Below are 26,840 nucleotides of genomic sequence, written 5' to 3'. Positions count from 1 at the left end.
CCCCCCCCCCCCCCCCGTGGGATCTTTAACATATACCAGGCAAGCAAACAAGCAAACAGGACACCTGGCTTAACACCCCATCAAATGGACCGTGCACTTGGTGATGCATTGCCATTCCTGTAAAGCACCAGGGTGACACTTTACAGTTGGACTGAGAATAGTGCCCAGATGAGAAAGCTCAAAGGTGTGAACACTACTTTTGAGCAATCCTTCGGTATCCTTCTCAGCATCTGAAAGGTTTGATGTCGGAGTGCTTCTGTGCTTTAAAGTTAATGGTTGGTTGTTGAATTTTTTTCGTGCATTTTATATCAACCGCACGCAATTGCGGTTTTAGTGACTGATGGCCGAGCATAATATAATAGGATTTCATAAACACCTCTGGGTATCTCGATACAGTGTTGCACATGCTAGCTTTCTCTACCATGTAGAATTATTGCAAAAAAAAAGGGGGAGGACAATCTGTCCACCCGAGATGGCTTCTTTTTGACATCATTTTTTTATTATCAGGATATAGAATGTTAAACTGCATATTAGGGACAAAGTTGAAAAGGAAAGAAAGACAGCAAGAGAAAATTATCTGGCATGATTGTTTTGTTACCAGAATACTATGTATTTGCATGAAGTTCTCTTTTTTCAAACCTTTTGGCTTTGGGCAATTCTGTAAATGTAATAATTGGCTGCATTGATACTTTATTTTTCTAGACACCATGGTACGGTATTCATGAAACATGCTGGAAAAAAATGCGGAAAGGGTGTGTGTGTGTGTGTGTGTGGAGGGGGGGGGTGGTCTTTGGGCCTCCATACCACAATGGTGGATCCAAACCTGCCATGTATTGCATGTGTAGAAGTAGACAACATTTTATGGGTGTTTCACTTTCAAGACAAACAGGAAAAAAAAAACTAGAAGGGCACTCGGTAATGTGCATACCTCTGCCACGTAATGCCTACTGATCTACGAGAACATATCGGGCCCATTACATTTTTGAAATATGATGCTATACAGTACTATATCGTTTTTGACCTTATCTCTCAATGGTGAACAATCACTTAAAAAATTAAATAACTCTCGTATCCAGATCCGGATTTGGATCTTCACCAAAATTGAATAATTTCTTCCTTGTTACACACCCATCGTGTCCACCAAGTTTCGTCCGAATCCGTCTTCAACTTTTTGAGATATCATGCTATATATCGTTTTTGGCCCGATCTCTCAATGTTGAAGAATCATTAAAAAAAAAATTCTAGTAGTCGGATCCGGATCCAGATCTTCACCAAAATCGAATCAGTTCGTCCTTGTCACACACCAAACCTGTCCACAAAATTTCATCCGGATCTGTCAACAACCTTTTAAAGATATCCTACACACAGACAACCAAACAAACAGACAGAGAGGGGTGAAAACATAACCTCCTTCACCTTCGGTGGCAGAGGTAAATATTGTGAGTTTTGTTCACCTTTTTCAATATTTTGCTTTACTTCCCTCTTCACTATTGTTTTTTTGCAGATGATACAAAGGTAAACAAACAAAACAAAGAATCAAGAGAAGTGTAATCAATATATTATTGTGATGATGCTCTCGATACTCATGTCGGACAGAAGGGCCCACGAACATCTTTAAAATTAGGGGTACTGTATGATGTAATGCCAAGTCTGCAAAACACGAGGACGACAGTTTATGGTAATTTTGGATGCAATTCTGTCAGAAATCGAACCAGCATCGACTCAACAGGGTGGTCCATATGTCTTGTGACCCATAATTTTTTTCTCCCTTTTCTCATTCATTTGCACAAGTGGACGTGACAATGGTGCATAAAATTCTGGACAAGGACATTGTTAATAATATTTACAATAATTATATTTAATAAAGTATATGTATATATATATATATATATATATATATATATATATATATATATATATATGCCATTTTTATGTTGCTTACATTACATGACACACCCAACGATATACAAAAATATTAACTTTCAGAAAATTACAGTAAATTGGGGGTCACAGGACATCTGGACCACCCTGTACAGCTTTAGGAGCAAACATGCTACTTCTTCTGTAATTTCGTTTACCGAGGCTAAAATTGTCATGTATCATGAAAGAAACTGTTCCATAATTATTATTATTGTGGTTAATTAATTGATTCTAACAATTCAGTTGATTTCTCACCCCAGACAGTGAGCGTGGCAGTAGCTTGGTCTTGACCTTGTGAGTTTGCTACGATGCAGGTAAAGGTTCCAGAGTCCGACCTAAGTGCTGGGTCAATACGAAGTCCTCCCGTCTCCAGCAAGATGTAACGAGGGGTCTGCATGGATCCACTCACCAGTACCACACCATCTGCATCATGATAATAAAAACATGGCCTTCTTCATATCATGTTTTGGCAAAGTTATACTGTGGTGAAATATCTTTCCTTCAGTAATTTCCCCAGGTCCAGCCAGGCCAAGGTAGGCCAGAGCTAGTTATAACAGCCAGAAAAATAAATCAAGGCATGGACAGGCTGATGAGGGCCAATGTTAAACCGTGATGTCAATGTCAGGGCGTACACACATTTCCTAAATCTTGTGCCTTGTTTTCATTCAGTGCTCATGACAGATTTGGTAGTGCATATAAACGATGCATTGTTCTTCAAATAAAAATAGGACCGCACATCCTGAAGGTCACCTGAATCAGGAGCAACAGTCACTTAAACCCCCGCACAAACGCCCTTAGACCCTGATTTTTTTTTTTTTAATGCCGTGAACAAACTTTGGTTCATCACGGGTGATGAAGGTTGTGGTCAAGTATTTTCGGAATTGTGTGTTTAGTTTCAGAAAAGAGAGCAAATACCTATTTTGGGGGTCCAAAAACACTTCAATGAGTGCAAATTTTGATGAGGTCGATATACCTGCATTTGGCATCAGAGATGAAGCTTGTGGCCAAGTTTCATTAAAATCGCGTGTTTGGTTCAAGCGATGACGACTGAAGTGTTTATGGGTTGACTGACGACTGACTCACTCACTCACTCACTCACCGACGGAGAATACTCGATCTCATAAGCTCACCGGACTAAAGCCCAGGTGAGCTAAAAACAGCACTCTTCAAAGACATCAGAAAACGAAGCTTTGCCGATGTATCCTGAAAAGGACAACTGTGTTGTTGTTGTTTTTTTGTATATAGTCAAAGCTCATGAAAGAGCTAGAACACAGAGTGGATCAGGACACAGCATCACAAAAGGAACAGCAGGAGGAGAATGTGGAAATGTCAGCAGCAGGGCTGAGGGAGAAAAATATATGGAGACAGACAAACAAAGAATGCGGGTAGCAATGAGGGGTAGGGGAGAATGCAAGGGGTGGACAAGATGGATACAGAAGTAAAATTTTGGGCAGGGGTTGGGGAGTGGTTTAACGGGTGGAGAAAAGATCATGGTTTTAGATGGAGGATGGCTTGAGAGGTGGTGGATAGCTGTCTTGAAGACATCTTGAAGAGAACTCCATTTAGGGCCACATGTTGGCTGTGACAGGAGAGGAAGTCTGCAAGCCATGAGTGGAGATGTCCTTGGATACCATAGGAAGAGAGTTTGGTGAGCAGAGCAGGGTGCCGGACTGTATCGAAAGAACATGATATGTCTAGGGAGATTGCTCTGATTTCATGTTTGGCATTGAGGATCTACATCCATTACTGGGAGAGCAGAAGCAGCATATCCAGGATCGAGTGACCTGGCCTGAACCCAAATTGATGATCTGCGATAAGGTCATTGCAGAAAAGGAATAGTTAACGGGCTCCATTTTTGCAACTTTTTATGTAATGTGGTGATGTTGGCTGACTTCCAAGCAGATGGAAAATGACCTCGGGAAAAATGATAAAGTGAAGAGCGCAGAGAGAGAGGAAGTGCAAGAGCAGCAGAGCAGGTTTTAAGACTCGTGAGCTGATGCCAATCGGTTCAGTTGCTGAATCAGTCGAGAGTTGAGAGAAACTTCCACACCTTCTCAGGCGCAAAAGAAACAGAGTGCAGGAGCAGTTGGGTATGACTAGGATGGGTCGGTACAGAGAGACAGTTTGGAGACAAGATTTTGAAGCAAACACAGAATTGAGGAAATTGGCCTTCTCATCAGCGAGGTCGGCCTCAGCTGATATTTGTGCATGTGGGCTTGATTCGGTCCACAGTGTGGTGGAGAGGATCAGAGGATCATGCTGCTGCTGCTGCTGCTGCTATTTGTGCTTGTGGGCTTAATTCAGCCCATGTTACGGTGGAGAGGATCAGCGGGTCATGCTGCTGCTGCTGCTGCTGCTATTTGTGCTTGGGGGCTGGATTCGGTCTACAGTGTGGTGGAGAAGATCAGCAGGTCATGCTGCTGCTGCTGCTGCTATTTGTGCTTGTGAGCTTTATTCGGCCTGTGGTGCGGTGGAGCGGATCAGTGGGTCGTGCTGCAGCCGCTATTTGTGCTTGTGGGCTTGTTTTGGCTCACAGTGCGGTGGAGAGGATCAATGGGTCATGCTGTTGCTGGCATTCGTGCTCATGGGCTTGATTCGGCTTGCAGTGTAGATCAAACGGAGTGACTTTTGAACTGTGATTTTGGGAGTTTTGTGAGAGAATTGATTGACTTTTGTGAAAAGTATTTACTTGTTGAAAGTTGAATAAGCACAGATTAAATGTGTCAATGAGAGCAGGAAGAGGGAGATGTAAGGAAGGGGAGGGGTGGGGGAGGAAGAGGAAAGGGAGTGAGTGGAGGGAGGAAGAGAAGAGAAGAGGGAGTGAATGGGGTGGGGGTATGGATGAGTGCCTCGTGGGTAGGGGTGAGGAGTCAACTGTTGAGGGAGAGCCAAGAGGTGGGCAGCGGAGGAGGTGGGGAGTGAGTGTAGAGAGAGAGAGAGGTGTGTGTGTGTGTGTGTGTGTGTGTGTGTGTGTGTGTGTGTGTGTGTGTGTGTGTGTGTGTGTGTGTGTGTGTGTGTGCACACAGGATTATGATAACAGGCTAGGGCAGTGGGTCCAGCAGGTCAGCCCAGGCAGCACTCCTGATTGATGACCAGAGTGTCCCAAACTGATCAAGATGGTATGAGCTCTGACAAGTGGGCTGTGGTTCAGAAGCGAGGTTTGGCTAGGTTGCTTGAATGTGGGATCAATGTGGGGGAGAGGAGTTTTGGTGGTGGAGATGATGCAGAGAAGGAGGATGGAATTATTGTGTGCGCAGGAAACCAAATGGAAAGGAGACAAGGCGAGGAGGTTCGTAAGAGGATACAAGCTGTTGCACGTGGGTGGGGATGGAAGGAGTAATGCTGTGGGAATAATAGCATTGGAAGAGATCAGCAAGCAGGTGGTCAGACTGGAAAGATGGGAGAGACTGAGAGTTATTCCATGGGTGGTGATGCAGAGGAAAATGATGTGTTACATTCGTAAATGGGCCATAAACGGGAAGGACTGGGGCAGAGAAGCAAGAATTCAGGGACACACGAAAGAAGATCATGGGAATGGTTGAGCTGGACGTGATGCTGTGCATTTCAAGAGATGTTAACGCACATGTGAGAGTAGTGGAGCTGTGTGAAGAGGAACGTTTTGGGGAATTTTGTTTGGGAATGGGGAATACAGAAGGTCAATAGCTGATGGAGCTGTTGGTGAGGAATGGGATGGCCATGGCTGGTTTATTCTTTAAAAAGTGGGAAAGCCACAAGATCACCTATAGGAGTGGACATCAAAGAACAGAACTGGATTTGGTGGTGGTAAGGAAGCAATAGTTGTGGAGGGTTAAGGGTTGTAGGGCAGTGGTGGGAGAGCATGTTAGTACCGAGCACAAGCCTGTGGTGTTTGTGGTATGGATGGACAAAAGGATGGAGGTTAAGAACAGGGGTCGGAAAATTATTAAGTGAGGGACATGTAGGGGGAACATCAGCGTTGAGGACAAGGAGAGGTTGAGGGCTGTTAGGTATAAGCAACTTAGCGATGAAGCAGAAGGTTTGGAGGAGTGGAATAAGTATGAAGAGGTGTTTAGGGGAATTGCAGTAGTTTTGTGTGGAAGGATGTCAGGAAAGGGTGCGTTGTCAAGGGACAGAAACTAGATATGGTGGAGTAAGGAGGTAGTGAAGGCAGTTGGTGAAAAGAAGGAGGTTTTGAAGAGGATAGAGAAGATCAAGGACAGACAGAGGCAGCCGGATGCAGGGTTGCTATACCACTATGGGTAGAAGAAGAAATCAGCAAGAAGAGTTGTGGATAAGGCGAGGAATAATACGGAAGAGGAGGTGTATAACAAGTTGGAAGAGGATGGTGGGAGTCAGACGATATATAAATTGGCTCATGACAGGGATGAGGATGGCAAGGACATGAAGGGATGGTGGCGTGGTGACTGATGGTGGCGGGAGGGTATTTCAAAGAGCTGTCGAACCAGGAAGGAAGCAACGGTGAGCTGGAGCTACAGTGTTATGTGGAGGGGAAAATGGAGTTGGTGGACATCATAGAGGAGGAAGAGTGGACGGCATTGAAGAGGATGAATAAGAGAAGAGCACCAGGCATTAATGAGTTGTAGACAGAGTTGATAATTGCAATGGAAGGAGTCGAAGTCAGTAAGATGAAAAGGCTGTTGAACATATGTATGAGGAGTGGAGGAAGGGTTAATTGTGCCGATATGGAAGAAGGAAAACTTTCAAGATTTGGGGAAGTACAAGGGCATTACGTTCTTATGTCATGTAATGAAGGTGCTGGAGAGGATTCTGGATGGGATGATAAGGAAGAGGGTGGATATGGAGATCGGAGAATAGCAGCAGGCAGTTAGAAAGGGCACAGGGGTGATGGATGGGATGGTCATGCTGAGAAAGCTGGTAGAGAAGAGATTGGAGATGCAAGGTAAGATGCCATTGGGATTTGTGGAGCTGGAGAAGGCCGACGATAATGTCCTGAGAAAATGGTTATGGCGACACTGAGATGAATGGGAATGTCGGAAGCAGAAGTTAGGTTTGTGGAAGGGATGTGGAATGGAACGAAGCGAAGAGTTTTTGTCGGTCCTCAGATGTCTGAGGAGTTCAGCGTGAACATCAGTTTAAGGCAAGAAGCTCTCTCAGCCCACTCATGTTTATCATGGTGATGGAGCTGAGAAACAGGAAGGTGAGTTTGAGGGGTAGTATGGGGGAAGATATTGTGTGCGGACGATATGGCTGTTGTGGTGGAGAGTGGGCAGGAGATGTAGGAATTACTGGGGGTGTGGGAGGAGGTATTTCGGAAGCATCGGCTGAGATGAGTATGGAGAAGACTGAGGTGATGTGGGTTTGGCAGCAGAGAAAATAAATGAATATCAGGTTAGAGGGGAAGGAGATCAGCAGGGAAATAGGTTTGAGTATCTAGAACCAGTGGCCAGGGATGGTAAGTCTGAGGAAAAGGTGCAGAGGAGGATTTAGGTGGGTGCCAAAGCATGGATGAGTGTGGAAGGAGTAATGGCAGACAAAGATATCAAGAAAATTGAAAGGGAAGGTTCTGATGTTATGTGTAACACCAGCCTACCTTTATGGACCGGAGATAGTGGCACTGAAAGAGACAACAACAGAAACTGCAGGTTTGTGAAAACAACTGGGTCAGGAGGATTATGGGAGCAAAGATGGTGGAAAGGAGGAGGATGGTTGAACTGAGGGAGGAGATTGGTGTGCAGATGAGTTTAACGGGGAGATTGGTGAAATGCCGGCTGCGATGGGTAGGAAACTTGGTGCAGATGGGGGAAGAGGGAATGGCAAAGAAAGTGGATAGGTTGAGGGAGCAAGGTCGGAGGAAAAAGGTAGACCGCAGTTGAAATGGAAGGATTGTGAGGAGTGATATCTGTAAGGGAGGGTTTTTTTGGAGTGGAGAGAGTTGGCTGAGGACAGCCAAGGGTGGAGGAGTATCGTGGTCAAGGCAGGGCAGAAGCATGGTGCCATCCCCATCGGACCTCAACCCTTATTAAAGGGTAGAGGAGAAGAAGAAGAAGCACATTTGTGAGGTCATGCGACTCCTTCTTTCTTCACTTGCCTATCATTGTGACGTCTTAATTAAAAGTTTTTTTCACATCTGATACAAAATTTGATGACCGGAGCCCACCATCTCAATTATATAGGTATCCGTGTTGAAATCTGAAAATGTTGGGCTTTATATAAAGCACGATATTTTACTGCCATGTTTGCTTCCGTGCGAGGTATTGGGGGGGGGGGGGGAAGTCGCTGTGTGCTGATGTCATATGCAATGACGTTTTTTGTTATACTGTATATGTTGCATGGAAGCAAACATGGGATATCATTTTGCTTGTTGCAGTTATTGCAATGCCTCGCAAATTCTGGTGAGCAAAAACTGAGTTATAAGCAATACGTCACTGTGTCCATCAGACAGAAAGTAACTGCATTTGAGGTCCCAAGATGTGGTGTGGCCTGGTTAATGGGAAGTGCTTGTGACATTGGGACAGAGGCTGAGCAGTGCTTGTGATGCTGGAGGAGGGGGGGGGGGCGAAGGCGTGGTCCGTAAAATGCACAGCGATTGTGGCACATACTCGAACTGACCTTGAGATACATAAGATATTTCAGTAACTGATAATACAAGTAATCATGTATACTGCAAGAGGTTTTGAGCCAGATGTTGTGGAGGATAATGCATTGTTTTAGCACCATGTGCAGCCAATACCTGAGCGTGCTTATGTATTGGCTGCACTTCCCAAGAAACGTTGAAGGAGATCTGACAAGTATTGCCTTTGCATTGTCAGCACTCATTCGTTTCTAATGAAATATTGGTTCCAACAAACCATGGCCTGATACATTACAGAAAACTGCATTTCCCCAAGAATAGAAGAACGAAAAAGTATCGGCTGTTAAAATAAACTGAAAATGACAAAACACACATTGCAGTCGGATTAGACCACTCAGTCTTTAACGAACAGCTAAAGCTCAGGCCTTATCAAAGTATTACACCATAATTATTTTGCTTCATATTTCACACTGCTCATTTCCAGGGTACCGAACTTATTTCCAAGTGCTCTCGGACTCACCTCTCTCCCATGCCACACTCGGCCTCGGTGCTCCATGGGCTTCACAAGGCAACTCGACAATGGTCCTTGCAATAACCACTGCATCTGCTGGGCCTCGCATAATGCTTGCTGCAACACCTATAAGTAGAAATAAAAACAGGCACACACAAATATAATGCCGATATTGATGGAAAACATGGCATTATTGGAAAATTTCGTTAGGATGGCCTGTTTAGTTTTTCTATCTGAGCACTTAAGCAGTTTAGTGGCTGAGCGGGCAAATCCCTGTTACTTTGTCCCTGCCGGTGTGAGTTTGATTTTCATGGCTGCTCATGCAGCTGAGCAAGCAATGATAAACCATGCAGCGTTTTCCTTGCCTTTAAATTGCTTAGGTGGAATTGACATTATGGCAGAGTTCAGGACATGACATGGGGATGGGATTTAAACCCTTAATCTTGCTGCAACCCTGTGTTGAAATCCCATATATGCTGCATTTGTTCGTCTTTTACTTCCTTATATCATTGTCCTAAATGTAATACATGTATAAATTACTCTGACAGCCCTCATTAGACAGGATGATATAATTAATCCACACACTGTCTCTATGCTTCTTTGGAAACTCTGTAATAGCAGGTTAAGCAGACATTTGTTCCAATCATCAGCTTGAAAAGGCAGTGCATTACATTCCCCAGGATGTTAGAAGGTCTCCAGGGATATTGATCCATTCTGTTATAAATATTTGATACAATTGGTGTAAGTGTGAGGAGGATTGTGATTAGAGGTACAGTATATTATATATGTAGATAATGGCATTTTCAACTCCCTCTTCCAGTCCATTATTCTTGCCTTCCCTCTTATCCTAACCTACCTTCCACTTGTTCTTTTCATCTCCCAATTAGGCCTAACCCCAGACCTTACCCTTTCCTCCTCATCATTCTTCATTCTCTTCATTTTCTTTCAAACCTCTATTACTACCTATATAAAATGGTTCTCACAAACTCACAATGTATTCTGTTTGCAATCTCTCAGATAAGTACTTGCATATACGATGACCAAGGGCAAGGCACTCAAAAATAATGATTCAGAGGCTGCGGCTCTGCCCACGTATGACTCCTGAAACTGTCAGTAACACTTTATATCAGTCACACAATTTTGGTGCTGTAAAAATGTAAAAGTTATTAACCATCCATGGTGGCCGAATGGTTCGAGCATCCGTTTTGAGTCTGGGAATATAGGGTTCAAACTCTGGCTGAGACATAACAAAGACTTTAAAAATGGAATGTGCTGATTCCTTGCTTGACGCTCAGCATTTAACAAGTGAGAAATGATCACACTGTAGTCACAACCTGCAACACACACACACACACACACACACACACACACACACACACACACACACACACACACACACACACACACACACACACACACACACACACACACACACACACACACACAGAAAAAAAAAAACCTGGGCAGTGTAGTCAGCAGATGCCTACAATCCTAATGTGTTTGGTCCACAAGAAATCCAAGATGGTGGCCGTATCATTTAATTTGGGTGCCACGGTGGGTGGATAGTCCGGCAGATATGTGAAATATTCTGGTAGTTTTGTGCCTTTGATGATACAAGCCTGAAATTTTGTACACAGTTATAGCATACCCTTCGGAAACATTTTGGATATAGGGACATTCCAGATTACCCCTAGGGTCAAAATGGTGGCCATTTTACAAAATGGCTGCCACGAATAACAAATTCTGCCTACAAGGTCAGCAAAGTCATATGTGCTTGGTGCAAAACACAATGTAGTGAGTATAATATGATTATTATCAACTAGTATGCACATGCTTCATTATCTACTTCATATTTGACTAGAAAATGCATCTACGGTGGTCTATGAGGGACACAGATAACAGTTCACCATCGCAACAATGCATGGCTGGAACAAGAGCTCTGCAATATGATCATGCATGTGAATGTTACCTGAATATTGTTTCTGGAAATATAAATAGATCAAAAATCAAATTTAGTGAAAGGAACTTAGACTCCAAGAATATTTCCATTATTAATTACATACTGGTAGCTGGCAATGTCGCGATTGAATGCATAAATTTGCGAAATCGATATTGATGTACTCACTGTATTAATTTTCATGATTGCATAATAGAAATGTTCCAACTACAATGGTGTGTTCATATTGATTTGGGTTTAACATGGTCCTGTCCAGCGCAAAGAAATAATGTATGGTGGCCTATTGGGGACATCGAGTGACAATCACCCAAGATCTCCATTGTGTATATATGCATCTCCTCTGGGCTGGGGTTCGTATTTGAAAACATTTTAACTCTGCTATTCTGTTTTCAGGTGATAACTCCACTGTAGTGTACCCAAAGACTAATCCCCTGCTTGGTGGTGGTTCTTCCCAATTTTACAGTGACTGATTGGTGGTGGTTCAAGACAATGGCCAAGCATTTCAAACTATTAGACCCCCAGCAGCGAGGGCCAAGTACATCTGTTACATCAATGAACCAGACAGACTGGAACCTATGTGTGCTGTATCAGATGGACACCACTGAGCCTCTTCATTGTCCAGCTGACTCCAAGCGAAGCACAGGAGGGTCTGGATACCAGACTCTGGCAGACAACCTCCTCAGGTTCAGTGAGATCAACTGCTTGCCAAAATCTCTTGACATGTCCCGCTTGGATGATGGTGAGGGTATTGAGTCCACCTTCCAGCACCACAGGGCTAAGTGGCATGATTCGTGCAGACTACAATAAAACAAAACTCAATTGATTCGGGCAGAGAAGAGGAAAACAACCAGTGGGGATACTGAAGGCGTGACACGAAAGTATACCCGTCAGAGTGTGGACCGCACAGAGTCACTGCTCGAAACGTGTTTCTCTTGTGACAAGCCAGCAGGTAACGAGTCTTTGCGCAAAGCTTCTACCTTTGACCTGGACAGACAAGTCAGGAAATGTGCTCTGAAACCAGAAGACAAGCCACTTATGCTAAACTGAGTGCTGGAGATATGATGGCGCAAGATGCCCTGTACCATGTGAAGTGTCTGGTTTCCCTCTATAACAAAGCAAGGGACACAAAGAGAACCTTGGATGACCAGGATGATATCAATCATGGCATAGCTCTCGGAGAACTGGTGTCCTACATCGATGATGCCCGCATGGACGCTCTTGTGGCACCAGTGTTCAAGCTGGCAGACCTAACAAGTCTGTACAACAACCGGCTGAAACAGCTTGGAACAGTCTTGACTGGACGTGTTCACTCGACCAAACTCAAGCACCGGATAATGACATATTTTCCGGACATGGAGGAGCACAAGCCTGGCTGAGATGTTCTGCTAGCTTTCAACGAGGACATCGGATCAGCCCTTCACAAGGCCTGTGAACACGATGCTGATAGTGATGGTGTTCATCTTGCTAGAGCCGCGAACATAGTCCGAAGAGACATGTTGAAGATGAAGACAGCCTTTAGTGGTTCATTTGACGCCCTCTGCCAAGAATATTCCGTGCCAAATTCTCTCGTGGCACTAGTTGCTATGATCCTGAATGGTCCCACGATCCAAGAGCAGTCAAGCCACTCATCTGTATCAACACCCACTCTTACAATCTCACAGCTCCTCATGTTCAACAGCTACGCACGCCGCCGACAGAGTACGAGTAATGAGTCTACCAAGCACGGCCACAATCGGGAGACCCCCGTGCCTGTTACCGGGGTGTTACCCAGTACCTGGGAATGCTGATGCACACAAAGACTCGCAAATGAGACCTGGTTGACACTCTGTTCCACTTGGGTCTCTCTGTCTCCTATGATAGGGTGCTGAGCATCTCCACGGACTTGGGGAACAGTATCTGCCACTTCTTCCAGCAGGAGGGTGCAGTTTTCCCACCTGAACTGAAGAGTGGTCTGTTCACGACTGGCGCAGTGGATAACATCGACCACAATCCCAGCTCAACTAGTGCTCAAGACTCATTCCACGGCACTGGCATCTCGCTGTTCCAGCACCCGAATAGTGAAGTGCGTGGAGTTCAACGGCTGCGGGTAGTAGTCTCAGATGATGTTACTACAACAGCAACCACTGCACACCTGCCAGAGTCATACACCACTGTACCTCCTGTGGTTCTCGGTAAACGTGAACCACCGATGCCCAAGTTGGCTGGTCCCAACAGAAGTGACTGCCAACTCATCCCTCAAGCAATGCAGGTGGAATACAGGTACGCCACAGAAAATATATCATCTGAAAGTTGTACATATTCTGTATTCATATATGTGCCTCAATTTCTTGTTAACTGTGTGTGGTGCTGAGGTCCTGTCTCTTGTTAATTGTGTTGATGAGTTCTTGTCATTTTGACAGGTGGCTAGAGCAGATGGCAGTTAGTGTAGCATCAGACACACCACTACAGGGAGACGAGACTGTGTCATGGGCTGCATATCATGCCAGCAAGCAGTCCATTCCAGAGGAACCAGAGTGTAGCGTGATCCTCACCTCATTGCTGCCTCTCTTCTACGACCAGGCCAAGTCCGTGGCTATGATTCGTCACTCCATGGACGTCATCAAGACAGCAGTTGAGATTCTGAACCCTGGTCAGATCCCAGTCCTCACAGTCGATCAGCCACTGTACGCACTCGCCAAACAGATCCAGTGGAGATGGCCAGAAACACATGGAGAAGATCACTTCGTCATCCTATTTGGTGGACTCCACATTGAGATGGCTGCACTGAAAACTCTGGGTGATCTTCTGGATAGCAGTGGGTGGACAGGAGCTCTGGTGCAGGCAGGAGTTGCTACAACTGGTAGTGCTGATTCCTTCCTGAAGGCTGCCCATGTTACACGCACTCGGCGAGCTCACCAGGTCACAGCCAGTAGCCTCTATCTTCTCCTACATAAAGCCTTCAGCCAAGGAGCAGATGAGGGACAGGATCTAGAAGACTGGTGTGCTGAACGTGTGCAAGCCAGTCCGCAGTTCCACTTCTGGTGGATCATTCTACAGTTGGAACTCACTGTCCTAATCGACGTCAGATCGGTCCGTGAAGGGAACTTCCTGCTATACATTGATGCCCTGAGCAAGATTGTCTCCTGGTTCTTTGCCTTGGGTCATACCAACTACGTCAGGTGGATACCAGTTCACCTGCGTGACATGGTGACACTGGCGACCAAACATGCAAGTGTATACACGCAGTTTCTTGCCGGCAACTTCACAGTAAAGAAGACCACTCATGCGTTTTCTGCAATGGCCATCGACCAAGCCCACGAGCAGATTAACGCATTAGTTAAGGGTGACAGAGGAGCTGTAGGCCTGACAGAGAATCCCGCTGCATTACGCCGCTGGATGGTGTCTGGTCCAGAGATGGCCAGAGTGATCGCTGAGTTCCAGGTCACATCAGAGACCAAGAAGGCTGTTCGCAAACACCACGAGCAGACCAAGCACACACAGGTAGCCTTTGCTAGAGATGTGCGTTCACTCACTCAAGTCATGGGGGAGATGGGCAACCCATTTTGTGATGACAGCAAGGATCTCCTGGTGCTAGACAGCAGAGACCTGACAGACCCAGCAGTTATCAATACTGTACGCCAGATCGAGAAGCTGGGACAAGAACCGCATGACTCCTATGTCCATGAGAGACTTATCAACCAGACAAAGCCCATCACCGACCCAATCAAGAGAAACAACCTCCCTCTCTTCAGCCGACCTCCAGTCAGAGAGAAGTCAAGAGCACAGCTGCAGGTTTCATCTCTGAAGAATGACTGCTCCCTGTTCTCCAGGTTGTTCATTGCGTCCCAGATACGTGATGGAGATCTTGATGAGTTCTTCGCACATGAGAACCAAGCATGTCCCCCTGCACTGTCACACATGGGCAAGATGAGACTTGGAACAAAGTCTGATCTGGTTGGTTGCTTAGAAGATCTGGTCCCTCCACAGGAGAATGCTGCTGCTGCTGCTAGTCCAGCAGTTGAAGTCATCATCTTTGATGGTGCAGTGATCATCAGTATGCTGCCACCTGGCACAGCAAAGACCTTCAACGAGTATGCATCAGAAGTATTCTTGCCATACATCACATCTCAGCTGCAGCATACGAGCAGGATGGATATTGTCTGGGATGAATACCTCATAGACAGTTTGAAGGCAGACACTAGGAAGAAGCGAGGCAAAGGCATCAGGAGATGAGTCGAGCCATCAAGTTCCATTCCTGGAAACTGGCAGACCTTTCTTCGCACAGATGAGAACAAGATGGGGTTGTTTGACTTCCTAGCCACCAGAGTAGCAACAACAGACACAGACAAACAAGTCATCAGCACCCACCACAAAGATGTGGTTTGTACGCAGGCCCGAGATGTTGCTGGTCTTGCCCCTTGTAGCAATGAAAAGGCTGACACAAGAATGCTACTCCATGCTGAAGACGCTGTGAGGCAGGGATACAGCAAAGTGTCGATCCGTACAGTAGACACTGATGTCGTGGTCCTTGTGGTGACAGCAGCTGGATGTCTGGACATTGATGAGCTCTGGGTTGCTTTTGGCACAGGAAAGAACTTCAGGTTCTTGGCAGCTCACGAGATGTCTGTGGCACTGGGACCTAACAAATGTCGAGGTTTGCCATTCTTCCATGCCCTCACTGGATGCGACACCGTTTCAAGCTTCGGAGGCAGGGGGAAGAAAAAAGTATGGGAAACCTGGAAAGCCTGTGATGAGGTCACTGATGTCACTGCAGCATTCTGTGCCTTGGCTGCCACGCCAACTCCTTCAGCCGTAGATGACCACATGGATGCACTGGAGCGTTTTGTTGTTGTGCTCTATGATCGCACCAGTAGCCAGAAACATGTCAATGAGTGTCGCAAGCATCTGTTCACCCAGAATGGCAGATCAATAGATGCTCTCCCACCAACTCGTGAAGCCCTGAAACAGCACATCAAGAGAGCTACCTACCAAGCCGGCTACTGTTGGGGCCAGATGATGGTGTCCACACCAGAGCTCCCATCGCCCAGTGACTGGGGGTGGGTTCACACCGATAATGGCTGGGACATATACTGGACAACCCTCCCAGAGGCAACTGAGGCATGTCGGCAACTACTAAGGTGTGGCTGCAAAAAGGGATGCAGAGGACAGTGCAAGTGTGTCAAGGCTGCACTCCAGTGCACAGCTCTATGTCACTGTGGTGGGGAGTGTACAAGAGAGTAGAACTGGGACAAGAGAGATCACAGATGATAATTATGTAACATGTACACATGTATCCATGCATCATAGTAGACTCTGTTACCTGGATCTAGAGGTTCCACTGTATAATTTTGACTCTGTAAGTTGATGTTAGGATCAAACAGAAGCACTTCCTCTGAGTTCAAGAGTGTTAAATGAACAACAGTCATTCCATGGTGCTTGATAACCGTTTTTTGAAGAGTTTGTTGTAGAAAACCGTCCAAAAGTGCAAAAATGCACCAAAAAATGACCAAATAAATGGTTTATTCACGCTTTATCACCTTTATTTGCTATTTCTTATTTGCTAGAATCTATATTAAGTTAAATAAAACCACTGGTATGCTTCTTAAATATAGTTGTATCCACATGTATCCTCCTTGTACAACCCAAAATCGGCTATTTTGTAAAATGGCCGCCATTTTGGCACTGGGAAGAATCTGGAATGTCCCTATATTCAAAAATCTTTGTAAGATACTGCCCTGGCAGTGTGCCAAATTTCATGCTTGTATCACTAAAGGCACATTTTTTTCACATATCTGCCGGACTAGGAGTCAAGCGACCGATGTGGGTGTGGTCCAGCAGCTGCCTGACCAATGAGTGCACATTTCAGAAATCGACCAACAACGACAACAACCTGAAGAGGAAGAAGAAGTTCTTGCAGACCTGCCACGCGTCGCAGGTGAAAAGGATATTGTATCGACAAAACAACCCCTATTATATAATTTGGTAATTATAATAGCACAGGCTGTGACGGGCCTAATGGCCTCCTGTATCGAAGTTCCTTGAAAGAGAACTCACATTATCATCATCTTGAATTTATTTTTCACCATCAGTTGGGCATGATTTGTAACAGTAGGTCATTAAACCATTGTGGCCTATTAAAGTACTCAAGGAACCTATATGGTATACCAGGGAAGCATGGAGTGCGCAATAACACTGCATGTGCCATCACCGGTGATTGGAACCATTCAGGACTTGAGTGATTTGCGGTGCTTTTCATAAATGATAGGAAAAATAACAAATATGAAGTGAATCTCCAGTCATAAAGTCAAATAACAATTCTTCAAACTCTTAACCAGTCTCTAATATTGATCTCATAACGATCAATGTCATTGTACTTTTTCTTGACATCAATTTCATTGTTGGGGTTTTTTTCACCTGTTCAGGTGTTCTGTTTCTTTCATATTTGATGGAGATTGTAGTTTGGTACTCCAAGAACTTTCACTCACTTTTTTCTTAAATTTCATTTAGAAATCACACAGATAAAAATGGCGTAATTTTTGATACCACCCACTCCTCCCCCCTCCCTCTTCAATATTTCCATTAGGTGCTGCTGCCCTAACTTCTCTTTACTCTTCCTCAGAAATCCCCTCCAACCTTTCGTCATCTTCTCCATTTGAAATATATTCCACTTCTTGTTTTTTTTCCACCCTCCACCCACGCCACCTCCCCCCCCCCCAACACATTCCTGCACATAACTAAGATGGAGCACATAATCGTTTTGTCCCTATAATATGCACTTCGCCCTTTTGTTTGTCACTTAAGTTTGTGTCTCCAACCCAGTCTCCTTCTGTTATCAACATCTGGGGGAAGTGCTGTATCTGGAGCCCCTGGGCCTCACGATCAGCCATAAACTGTCTTGTGCAGACCAAATCTCTAAGCTGGCCAGGGAGGGTGGGTTATGTCTTGGTATTCTCCACAGTGCCAAGTCCATTATGAGCTGTACACAGCTCGTTATGGTGTACAAGGCCTTCATCCAAAGTGCTGTGGAGTATGGCTTCCAACTCTTAGCTGGTGGAGCTGTTTCCCATCTTTCTCCCCTGGTGGCAGTTGAATGAAAGGCTCTTAGAGTTATTGGCAGCTCGGCAGGAACTCTGAATACCAGGGTCTGCTACTTGCTCACCACAGGCATCTTAGTGGCTAATATCTCTTCTCTTGTAGTCTTGCTATTCTATTCTCTCTACCCACTCTCACACCCCGCATGCTACATAAATCTGTCCAGAAACCCACACCTAATTACAGCTCCACAGTCCAAGAATGATGCTCCTCTAAACTCTTTCACCCGACATTTCTCTGGTCTGTAGAACCGACACACCATGTATGTTGTCTCTTTCTCTTTCCTAAAGTCCTTTAAGACTGATGCTCATTTCCACTTAATAGTTTCTCACATACCCAATACAAGGCTCATTTCCTCTAAGTGGCCTGGCACAACCCTTCTCATACTGCAGTAATGCATTGGTATGTTTTCTCTGACTTCCCTTCTGCCCCTCTGTCAACCTCTCATCCTCTTGTCATTTAGCTGCAGCCTCTCAATCATAATTGTATCCTTTTGACGGAGCTTGTAGCCTCTCAATCAAGAGACGTGGTGTCAATTAGCTGCAGCTTTTTCCTTTCCACGAAATCTTAAACAGCCTTGGTGGCGTAAGGTTTAGTGTCCACTCTGAGTCTGGTAGGTCGGTGGTTTGAATCCTGGCTGAGTCATACCAAATACTTAAAAAAAAATGGTACATGCTGCTTCCTTGCTCAGCATTAAAAAGGATAGAGTATGGCGAAACAACCATAAGTTGGTAATAATAGCACATACTTTGATGGGCCTAATGGTGTCCTCCTTCATTAAAGTTCCTTGCAAGGGAACTCATATTATTATGATACTGGTGTGGTTCGGCTCGCTACGCTCGCCTCTCCACACATTATTGCAGACATTGATGTCACAAATTTGCCGTGTTGGCATGATTTACATCAATCTTAATACAAACATTTCTTCTCTACAAATGTATTTGTAATATTGGTCATTTTATATTTATTTTAAATTTCATTTGTGATATAAGAAGGTCCAAGTGGTCTAAGTGGTCAAGGGTCTTAGCTGTCTCATCTGTCTGAAGGGTGTAAGGGGTGAAAATGGTGTTAAGGTTGAAGGGGTCTCAAGGGTCTTTGGGATCTTCTGGGTCTTTGGAATCTTCTGGGTCTTGGGGGTCTTTGGGGTCTTGAGAGTCTTGGGTTATTTAGGGGTCTTGGGGTCTTAGGGGTCTTTGGGATCTTTTGGGTCTTCAGAGTCTTGGGTTCTTTGGTGGTCTTGGGGGTCTTCTGGGTCTTCGGAGGTCTTTGGGATATTCTGGGTCTTTTGGGTCTTCTTTGTCAGGTCAGGTTCGATCTATGACCTGCTACAGGTACCATGTAAACCTGTACTAACCTGTTCCATGGTCGGGTTGTCGGCGACTAAACCGTCTCCCCCACCAGGTTTTCTGGTGAGGAGGGTGTTTGGATATGGACACCCAGCAGGATTAAAAACAAAACCTGTCAAAGGGCGGAGGAGCTCCTTGTGAGCCAACGGCCATCCATATCTAGTGCCCAACTGTGTCTGTGGACGTCCTCCTGCAGTTGGGTTACTTCTTATTAGGAGGTTGGTGGCAGGATTTGCACTCCAGCCACCGTAAAACGCTTCATTCCGCAAAACGCAAAAACGCAAAAAAATCTGAAAACCCACTCCGTGGGAGTACCTCCTGTGCAGCTTCCCTTCGCAGGGCAGCTCACCGGATGATGGGATTGGGGCAAAGCCTTCGGGACCCCCAATCTTTGATAGGAGGAAACCACGCGGGTAACATCCCTGGGTCAGATTGCGGGAGAGTGTGTCGGAGTGGTGCTGGTGTCGTCCACCAGACGGCGGTCTCCTTGGGTTAACCTGAGGCGGTCCCTTCGGGTGGGTGCCTGGAATGTCCTATCCCTAAGAGAGGATGATCACCTGTCTCTGTTATCATCTGAGCTCAAGCGTTTGGACATCGGGATTGCAGCTCTCTCTGAGGTTCGGAGACCGGATTGCGGCGAGATAATGGTGGGTGGTTACACCTACTATTGGTCTGGTCGCTCTGATAGTTACCATACCCAAGGAGTTGCTGTAGCTGTGTCCAATAAGCTGACCCCAATGATAATTGAGGTAACACCGGTCAACGAGCGTATTATGAGATTAAGGATTCGTCACTCCTTAGGTGTCATTTCCCTGGTCTCTATTTATGCTCCGACTGAGGCGAGTGATCTCACCGTGAAGGACACATTCTACGCCACACTCGAGTCTGTGGTTGATCAGTGCCCCAGGCCGAGATACACTTCTAGTCTTGGGGGATTTCAATGCATCGACTGGAACTGATAGGGATGGTTATGAGGTGTGTGTTGGTCCCCATGGGTCAGGAACTATGAACCAGAATAGCACTAAGTTCCTTGACTTTGCAAGAAGTCATGGACTTAGGAGTGGCTGGTTCATGGTTTCAGCGCCACGCAAGCTCATCGCTGGACTTGGTATTCCAACGCTGGCGGTGTGGCAAAAGGAGATTGACCATGTCCTCATTGACGGTCGTTGGAGGATGATCCAGAACTGCAGGGTCTACCGGAGTGCTCAGTTCCTCAATACTGACCACAGGCTTGTTGTAGCAACTCTAAAGCTGCACCTTAAATCCTGGAGAATGGTACCATCCCAGCCTAGGCTGGATGTTGCCAAGCTCAGGGATGAGAGAGTAGCTGAGGAGTTTGCGAACAGGCTGAGTGGACACTTGGGGGGTCTGGGTGCTTGGGGGGTCCTGAAGAGTTGTGGAGCACCTTCAAGACCACCGTCCTTGATGTTGCCGGTGGATGCCTTGGAGTTCACCGCAGGGCAAAGAAGAATTTTGTCTCTCAACGGACACTGGATACCATTGACCAGAGTCGCAGGGCCAGGCTGAATGGCAGAGCTGAGGCTGTTCAGGGAGCTGAGGCGTAAAACTGTACGTGCACTGAGGGTGGACAAGGAGGCCTATGTGCGAGGAATCTGTGAGGGGTAGAGCATCACCTGTGGACAGGTGATTCTCGTCCCGCTTACAGGGGTCGCGCATTACGTTCATCCAAGCCCATCCCTCGGAGCACTGCAGTTCGAGCAGAGAGTGGTAGGCTCTTGACAGAGGAGTCTGAAGTGAAGGCCCGCTGGGCCGGTTACTGGCGGTTGTACCAGGCTGATCCCCCAGCTGTCGAGTTGGACGTCAAGGGTGTTACAATCCTGTTGCTGACCCTCGAATCAACTGTGGTCCACCATCGCTTGTGGAAACACGGGCTGCGGTGAACCAGTTGAAGCAGGGCAAAGCTCCAGGGATCTGTGGCATCCATGCTGAACTTCTCCAAGGCTGGTGGAAATGCTGCACTCGCGTCGTTGCATGCAGTTTTGTGCTCTGCCTGGAACACAGGCATCATCCCAACTGACTGGAAGAGGGGCCTTGTTGTCCCTCTCTGGAAAGGGAAGGGTGATCGCCAAGACTGCAACAACTACCGAGGGGTGACGCTGCTCTCAGTGCCGGGCAAGGTCTTTGCTCGGATAATTCTTGATAGGGTTCGCCACCATCTGCTTGAGCACCAGCGTCCAGAGCAGTCAGGCTTTACACCAAAGAGGTCAACGATTGACCGTATCCTTGCTCTTCGTGTCCTCACTGAACGCAGACGAGAGTTTCGGCAGGGGCTGCTTGCAGCCTATGTTGATCTCTGTAAAGCGTTCGATTCAGTGAATCGGGATGTCCTCTGGAGGATTCTTGGTCTTCGTGGGGTGCCACCGAAACTGATCGATCTGATGTCTGAACTCTACTCTGGTACTGAGAGTGTGCTGTGAAGTGTGGTGGTACCGCCTCTGACTTATTTCCAGTTGTTACTGGAGTTCGTCAGGGATGTGTACTTGCCCCCACACTTTTCAACACTTGTATGGACTGGATTTTGGGAGGATGTCGGAGAGATCAGAGTTGCGGTGCATCGTTTGGCAATGTCAAGATCTCGGACCTTGATTTTGCAGATGATGCAGTCATCTTTGCGGAGACTTTAGACATCCTCTTGGGGGCCCCTCGAGGTGCTGAATGAGGAGTCGGAGCCGTTGGGATTACGGATTTCTTGGGTCAAAACAAAGATCCAGGCTTTCGGTGACATCTTGGATGCTGCTGTCCTGTCTGTGTCTGTTTGTGGTGAGGATGTTGAGGTCGTGGATAGATTCACTTACCTTGGCAGTGATATTCATGTCTCCGCAGGTTGTGAGCCGGAGGTCAATAGGACGTCTGGGTCGGGCCTGGGGAGTCATGGATTCACTGGATCATGGGGTGTGGCGCTGCCGGTACCTGTGCGGGAGGACGAAAGTCCGAGTCTTCAGGTCCTTGGTACTTCCAGTCTTGCTCTATGGGTGCGAGACTTGGACTTTGACCAAGGATCTGAGACGGAGACTTAATTCCTTTGGTACCAGGTCTCTTCGGAGAATCCTTGGCTATCGCTGGTCGGATTTTGTGTCCAACGAGCGGTTGCTGAGAGAGACTCGGATGAGATTTGTTACCTGCATAGTCCGTGAGCGTCAGCTGCGGCTGTATGGACATGTGGCTCGTTTTCCTGACGCTGATCCTGCTCACCAGATTCTCTCAGCGAGGGAGTCTCATGAGTGGAGGAGGCCAGTGGGCCGACCACGTGCCTCATGGTTGCAGCAGGTTGACCATCATCTCAAGGAGATGGGGATGGGCCTGGCATCTGCCTGGGGGATGGCCAGACGGAGGCCCCTGGAGTACCGGCGGAAAGTGGACGCAGCGACGCGCTGTTCTGGCACATGCTCCCATACCTGACCTGACCCTTGGGTCTTCAGAGTCTTGGGTTTTTGGGAGTCTTGGGATCTTCAGGGTCTTGGGGGTCTTAGGGGCCTTCAGTGTCTTAATGGTCTTGGTGGTCTTTGGAGTCTTTTGCATTTTAAGAGTTCTCAGGGTCTTAGAGGGTCTAAGGGGTCTCAGCAGTCTAAATGGTCGAAAGGTACATTCCTATAGTATGTAAATAATAGACATATAGTCACATGGACGGACGGATGGAGGGAAGGACGTAGGGAGGGGTGGAGAGCTGGAGGGAAGGAAGGATGGACAGACGCACGGCGAGAGCGAGCTCTGTTTATATATAGATGATATAACTGAGTATCTTCCATGAGCCTCAACTTCCCATGGGGAAAAATGTTTCTGGTTATTACTCTCCTGCCATTACCCTGACAATTCATGTATTGCAGAGGTTAACAATATGACTAAACTTACGATTATAAAAGTCAATTGATAGTTATACACAATCATGCCTCATTGTATATTGTTTCTAAATCTTTTCCTTTTCCCAATTTTAGCAGATTATGTTGCAATTCGGTGTTCCGACAGATTTATATGAAGCAGTCCTGCAAAAATAACAACTCGCATCACGTGATCAATAACTTGCACACAATTCTAGTTCAGGATGCTTATCATCATCGTGAACCATGTATACTCTTATACCAAGTGTCGGTTCTGCTGAAGCAGTTTCTTTGGCTGGGGTTACAATCCCGAATGGGTCGCCACTCCAACACAGGAAGTCAAGGCAGGAATTTGGAATTTACTCAGGGTGCCGGCAATAGCTTGCTTACTCTCCACGACAGACACCGTGGGATCTTTAACGTCCAACTAATGCCGGCAGACAGGATGCCCAGTTTAACTTCCATCCATAGGCCTAGCAACACATATAAAGCTCTGTTTTTTGTAAAGTAAACCGATTGCATTTTTGAGCTATTCTCATCGGTCAGACAAGCAAACTAATGGAATCATCTTACTATTCTTGGACTGAATATATTATGTTCCCAAAACATAATTCATACAATACTCCAAGAGGGGCCATATAAAGCTTCTTAACAATCTTTCTAATAATCATAAGACTGAATAACAATATCTTTCTGCAAATACAGCATAAATTTTATCGACTTTATTTGTTGCTGTTTTTCGCTAACTGATGTTAAATGACATCCACAATTACGACAAAATCCCTATCTTTATATTGCATATAATCAGGCATTAAAATAGTATTTATCTGCCAGATATTAATTTCAAAGCCAAAAAACATTCAAAAACGTTAGGAAAAAAATAACCCTCATGTTATTATCCATGCTCCATCGAGTGGAACATTTTGCATCTTCCTCCGTTACTGCAAGTCAATTGCATTACTTCCCCGCTTTATGGACTGTTCTCCAATTCCATTTGTCATGCTGCAGATACCTGTTATTTATCTTATTAATAAATAAGTAAATAATTCCAAATATCAAGTCACTAACTTCACAAATTTGGGGGCCATTCTACAGCAGCTAAACAATATGAGGCCTTAACATTTGAATTTAAATCCCTCAACTGAATATAGTTTAAATATATAGTTTGTGGCTGTCTCTCATTAATATTCCTTTCAATCTTTCAATAGTTTTATAGAATCATTTATGCTCTTAATGACATGAAAGTAAACCATTTTTGAGCAGATCAGTTTATGCACTATGCCTATAAGACATGATAGATTCCAAAAGGAAACCCACTGGTCACGGATAGGTGCGTGTAGGACTGAGTCATTCCGGCCATATTCTGTGCCCAACACTGGAAAATTCCTGTGTCCCCAGGCTCCAACGCTCTGATCCGTAACCCTCCATTCGGTGTAAGGGAAACTCGTGGGTCTCTTTGAATCAACAAACGATCTCCATCTTTAAACCACGTGAACTTAGGTGGTGGAACACCTGGCAATCACAGAAGAGGGGAAAGAAGTGTGAAAAGTTTATTAGAGAGTTTGCAGCAGCATTGTTTGGATTTCATTAAAGGTTGTGCATTTCAAATCAAACAATACTAATAATTTAAATGACAATAATTGCAATTGTTTTTTGATACATTCATCCATTTTGTCATTGAAGGACAACACAATGTCCTCAAGAGATCACAGGCTAAATATAATGTCACACACATCGATCCTGGGAAATGTTGAACCCTTCCAACTAACTTTCTTGATAAGTCAAAATTGTCCTTGTTGTTATTTTCATTATTAAACATTTACATTTCAACAATAAAATCATGAGTTTGAGTCAAATGTTCAAGTCAATGAGTAGGAAATTAAACTTTCAATTCACATTTTTGTTGGAAAACATGTGTACAAAGTGAAGTTAAAACCTTTTATCCACAACCAATAAGTAATACTGCAGTGCCAGTGAAACTAAGTTTCACATGGACTTCAGTCCTTTTTTATGGAGTTTCCAACCTGTATTACATGTTCGTCCAAGTGGTGTGTGATTTTACTGATACCATTAGAAGATGAGGCATGTTTTTGGTTCTGAAACATTTTTCACCACATTTCGTAATAATAAATAAATAAAAACCGCTTTTGATTCCTTGCGTACCATTTTTCCTTGTCTCCAACTATCCATGTATGTTGTAGCAAACACTAAAGTTCCCCCTAAATACAATATAATCGTCAACAACGACAACAAAATATTATACTGTGAAGCAAGGCAGTTTTTATAGTACACGATGGGGCTACGGGCATAAATTGAGCAGATTTTAGGATTGGAATGTACAGTACGAAATAGGAACAGTTCTACGAAAGAGGAAAAAACTTGAATGGATATTCTAGCAAGTTTATATATTTATCTTGAAGGAGTGAAAATGTTACAAATCTTGTAAAATCAGAAAAAAACATTCTACCAGAACCAGGAGTAGAACTCGTGCATTTCTCAGCTTAGCATTCAAAACAGAGAATGGTACAATTTAAAGACCAAATTAATTATTCCAATGAAAAAACACAAAATGCCAGGTCTGACTTGTATGTAAAAATTCTCACACATGGACAAACAAGGCATATGGACAAGCACACAAATGGAGATAATAGTGTTGCTTTGGGGTTCATAAAGTTGAAGTATTCCACAATGCAATGCTATCTGTTAAGGCTCAAGCCATGATCTTGCATAGTGAAATAATCACATACTAAAATACACTTTTTGATGTCTGTCTGTCTGACCACGATACATTTGGTCGTTACTTATCCAATCTCAACCAAACCTGATTGTAGCATTAAGGGTCACACGACAGAGGTTTTAGCGACTTCAATTGACCCCTCCCCAAGGGGGCTGTCTGTCTTAGACAAAATCTGTGTTGATATGTATAGATAGCTTACCATGGCGTTTTTCCAAGGATGCCAAAATAAATAACAACAATAATGATAACAGCACAATATTAATGTTATTACAAAACAATATTAATGGCCTACCAATAATATCCCCCCTCTGCAAGGGTTTTTTTCCTCCTTGACCAAATACCATGTTAAGGTGTATAAATGGCTTACCATGGTATTTTGAGGGGCACGCCGATCGGAAGTAAAAATGTTATAAACTACAAACACATGATGACCTTTTTAAACAGCTACTACTGTTGTTAATAACCACAATAATAATACAAGTGGTGCCAGGCACAACAAATCCCACCCATTTATCACAAATATGCATTTTTCACTATAGGAATGGGTAGGATTATAAGTGACAAATAGAATGAGGTTCACTATAAGCTTAGTTTGAAGTAAATCAGATCATTTTTGACGAAGTTATGAGCGAAAAACGATTTTGATCTCTTCGTGACCTTGACCTTGACCTTTGATCCAATTGGACAAAAAAGTTAATGGGGTCGTCCAAGGTTCATTGCCCACCTGTGGATTAAATTTGATAGTGTTTGCTAAAGCTGTTTTGCCGTAAAGTTGCTAACAGACAGACAGAAGAACAAACAAACAGACAAACAAATTGGACGATTACAATATCCCACTCCCTCCCTCCAGGGGCAGGATAATAAATAGTAATAGAAGTAATAATTGCAATAACAAGAAGGATAATAACATGTAATATCATGTTATTACCC

At 45.0% G+C, this 26,840-nt stretch overlaps 2 protein-coding genes across 3 annotated transcripts in view; one reads left to right on the top strand and one right to left on the bottom strand.

Annotated features, from left to right (window-relative positions):
- The window catches only part of LOC147024664 (protein sidekick-2-like), a 656,949-nt gene that overhangs the window by 235,885 nt on the left and 394,224 nt on the right, over positions 1–26,840 (bottom strand). For both annotated transcript variants that reach the window (XM_085884787.1, XM_085884788.1), the window contains exons 9-11: positions 24,491–24,685; positions 8,973–9,089; positions 2,176–2,343 (exon numbers count right to left, since the gene is read on the bottom strand). In XM_085884787.1, the coding sequence (XP_085740913.1) occupies positions 2,176–2,343; positions 8,973–9,089; positions 24,491–24,685 (480 nt within the window). The remainder of the gene's footprint in view (positions 1–2,175; positions 2,344–8,972; positions 9,090–24,490; positions 24,686–26,840) is intronic.
- Positions 13,148–17,993, top strand: LOC147024666 (uncharacterized). Its single transcript, XM_085886927.1, has 5 exons — positions 13,148–13,179; positions 13,320–14,953; positions 16,704–16,834; positions 16,989–17,109; positions 17,719–17,993. The coding sequence occupies exons 1-5, from the start codon at positions 13,163–13,165 to the stop codon at positions 17,991–17,993; spliced, it is 2,178 nt and encodes a 725-aa protein (XP_085743053.1). The 5' UTR covers positions 13,148–13,162.

The sequence above is a fragment of the Eptatretus burgeri genome, chromosome 6, assembly GCF_056783735.1.
Source record: "Eptatretus burgeri isolate ZD-2024b chromosome 6, Ebu_testis_v1, whole genome shotgun sequence".
In the NCBI taxonomy this organism is placed as follows: Eukaryota; Metazoa; Chordata; class Myxini; order Myxiniformes; family Myxinidae; genus Eptatretus; species Eptatretus burgeri.
This window is presented reverse-complemented; position numbering and strand designations above follow the sequence as displayed.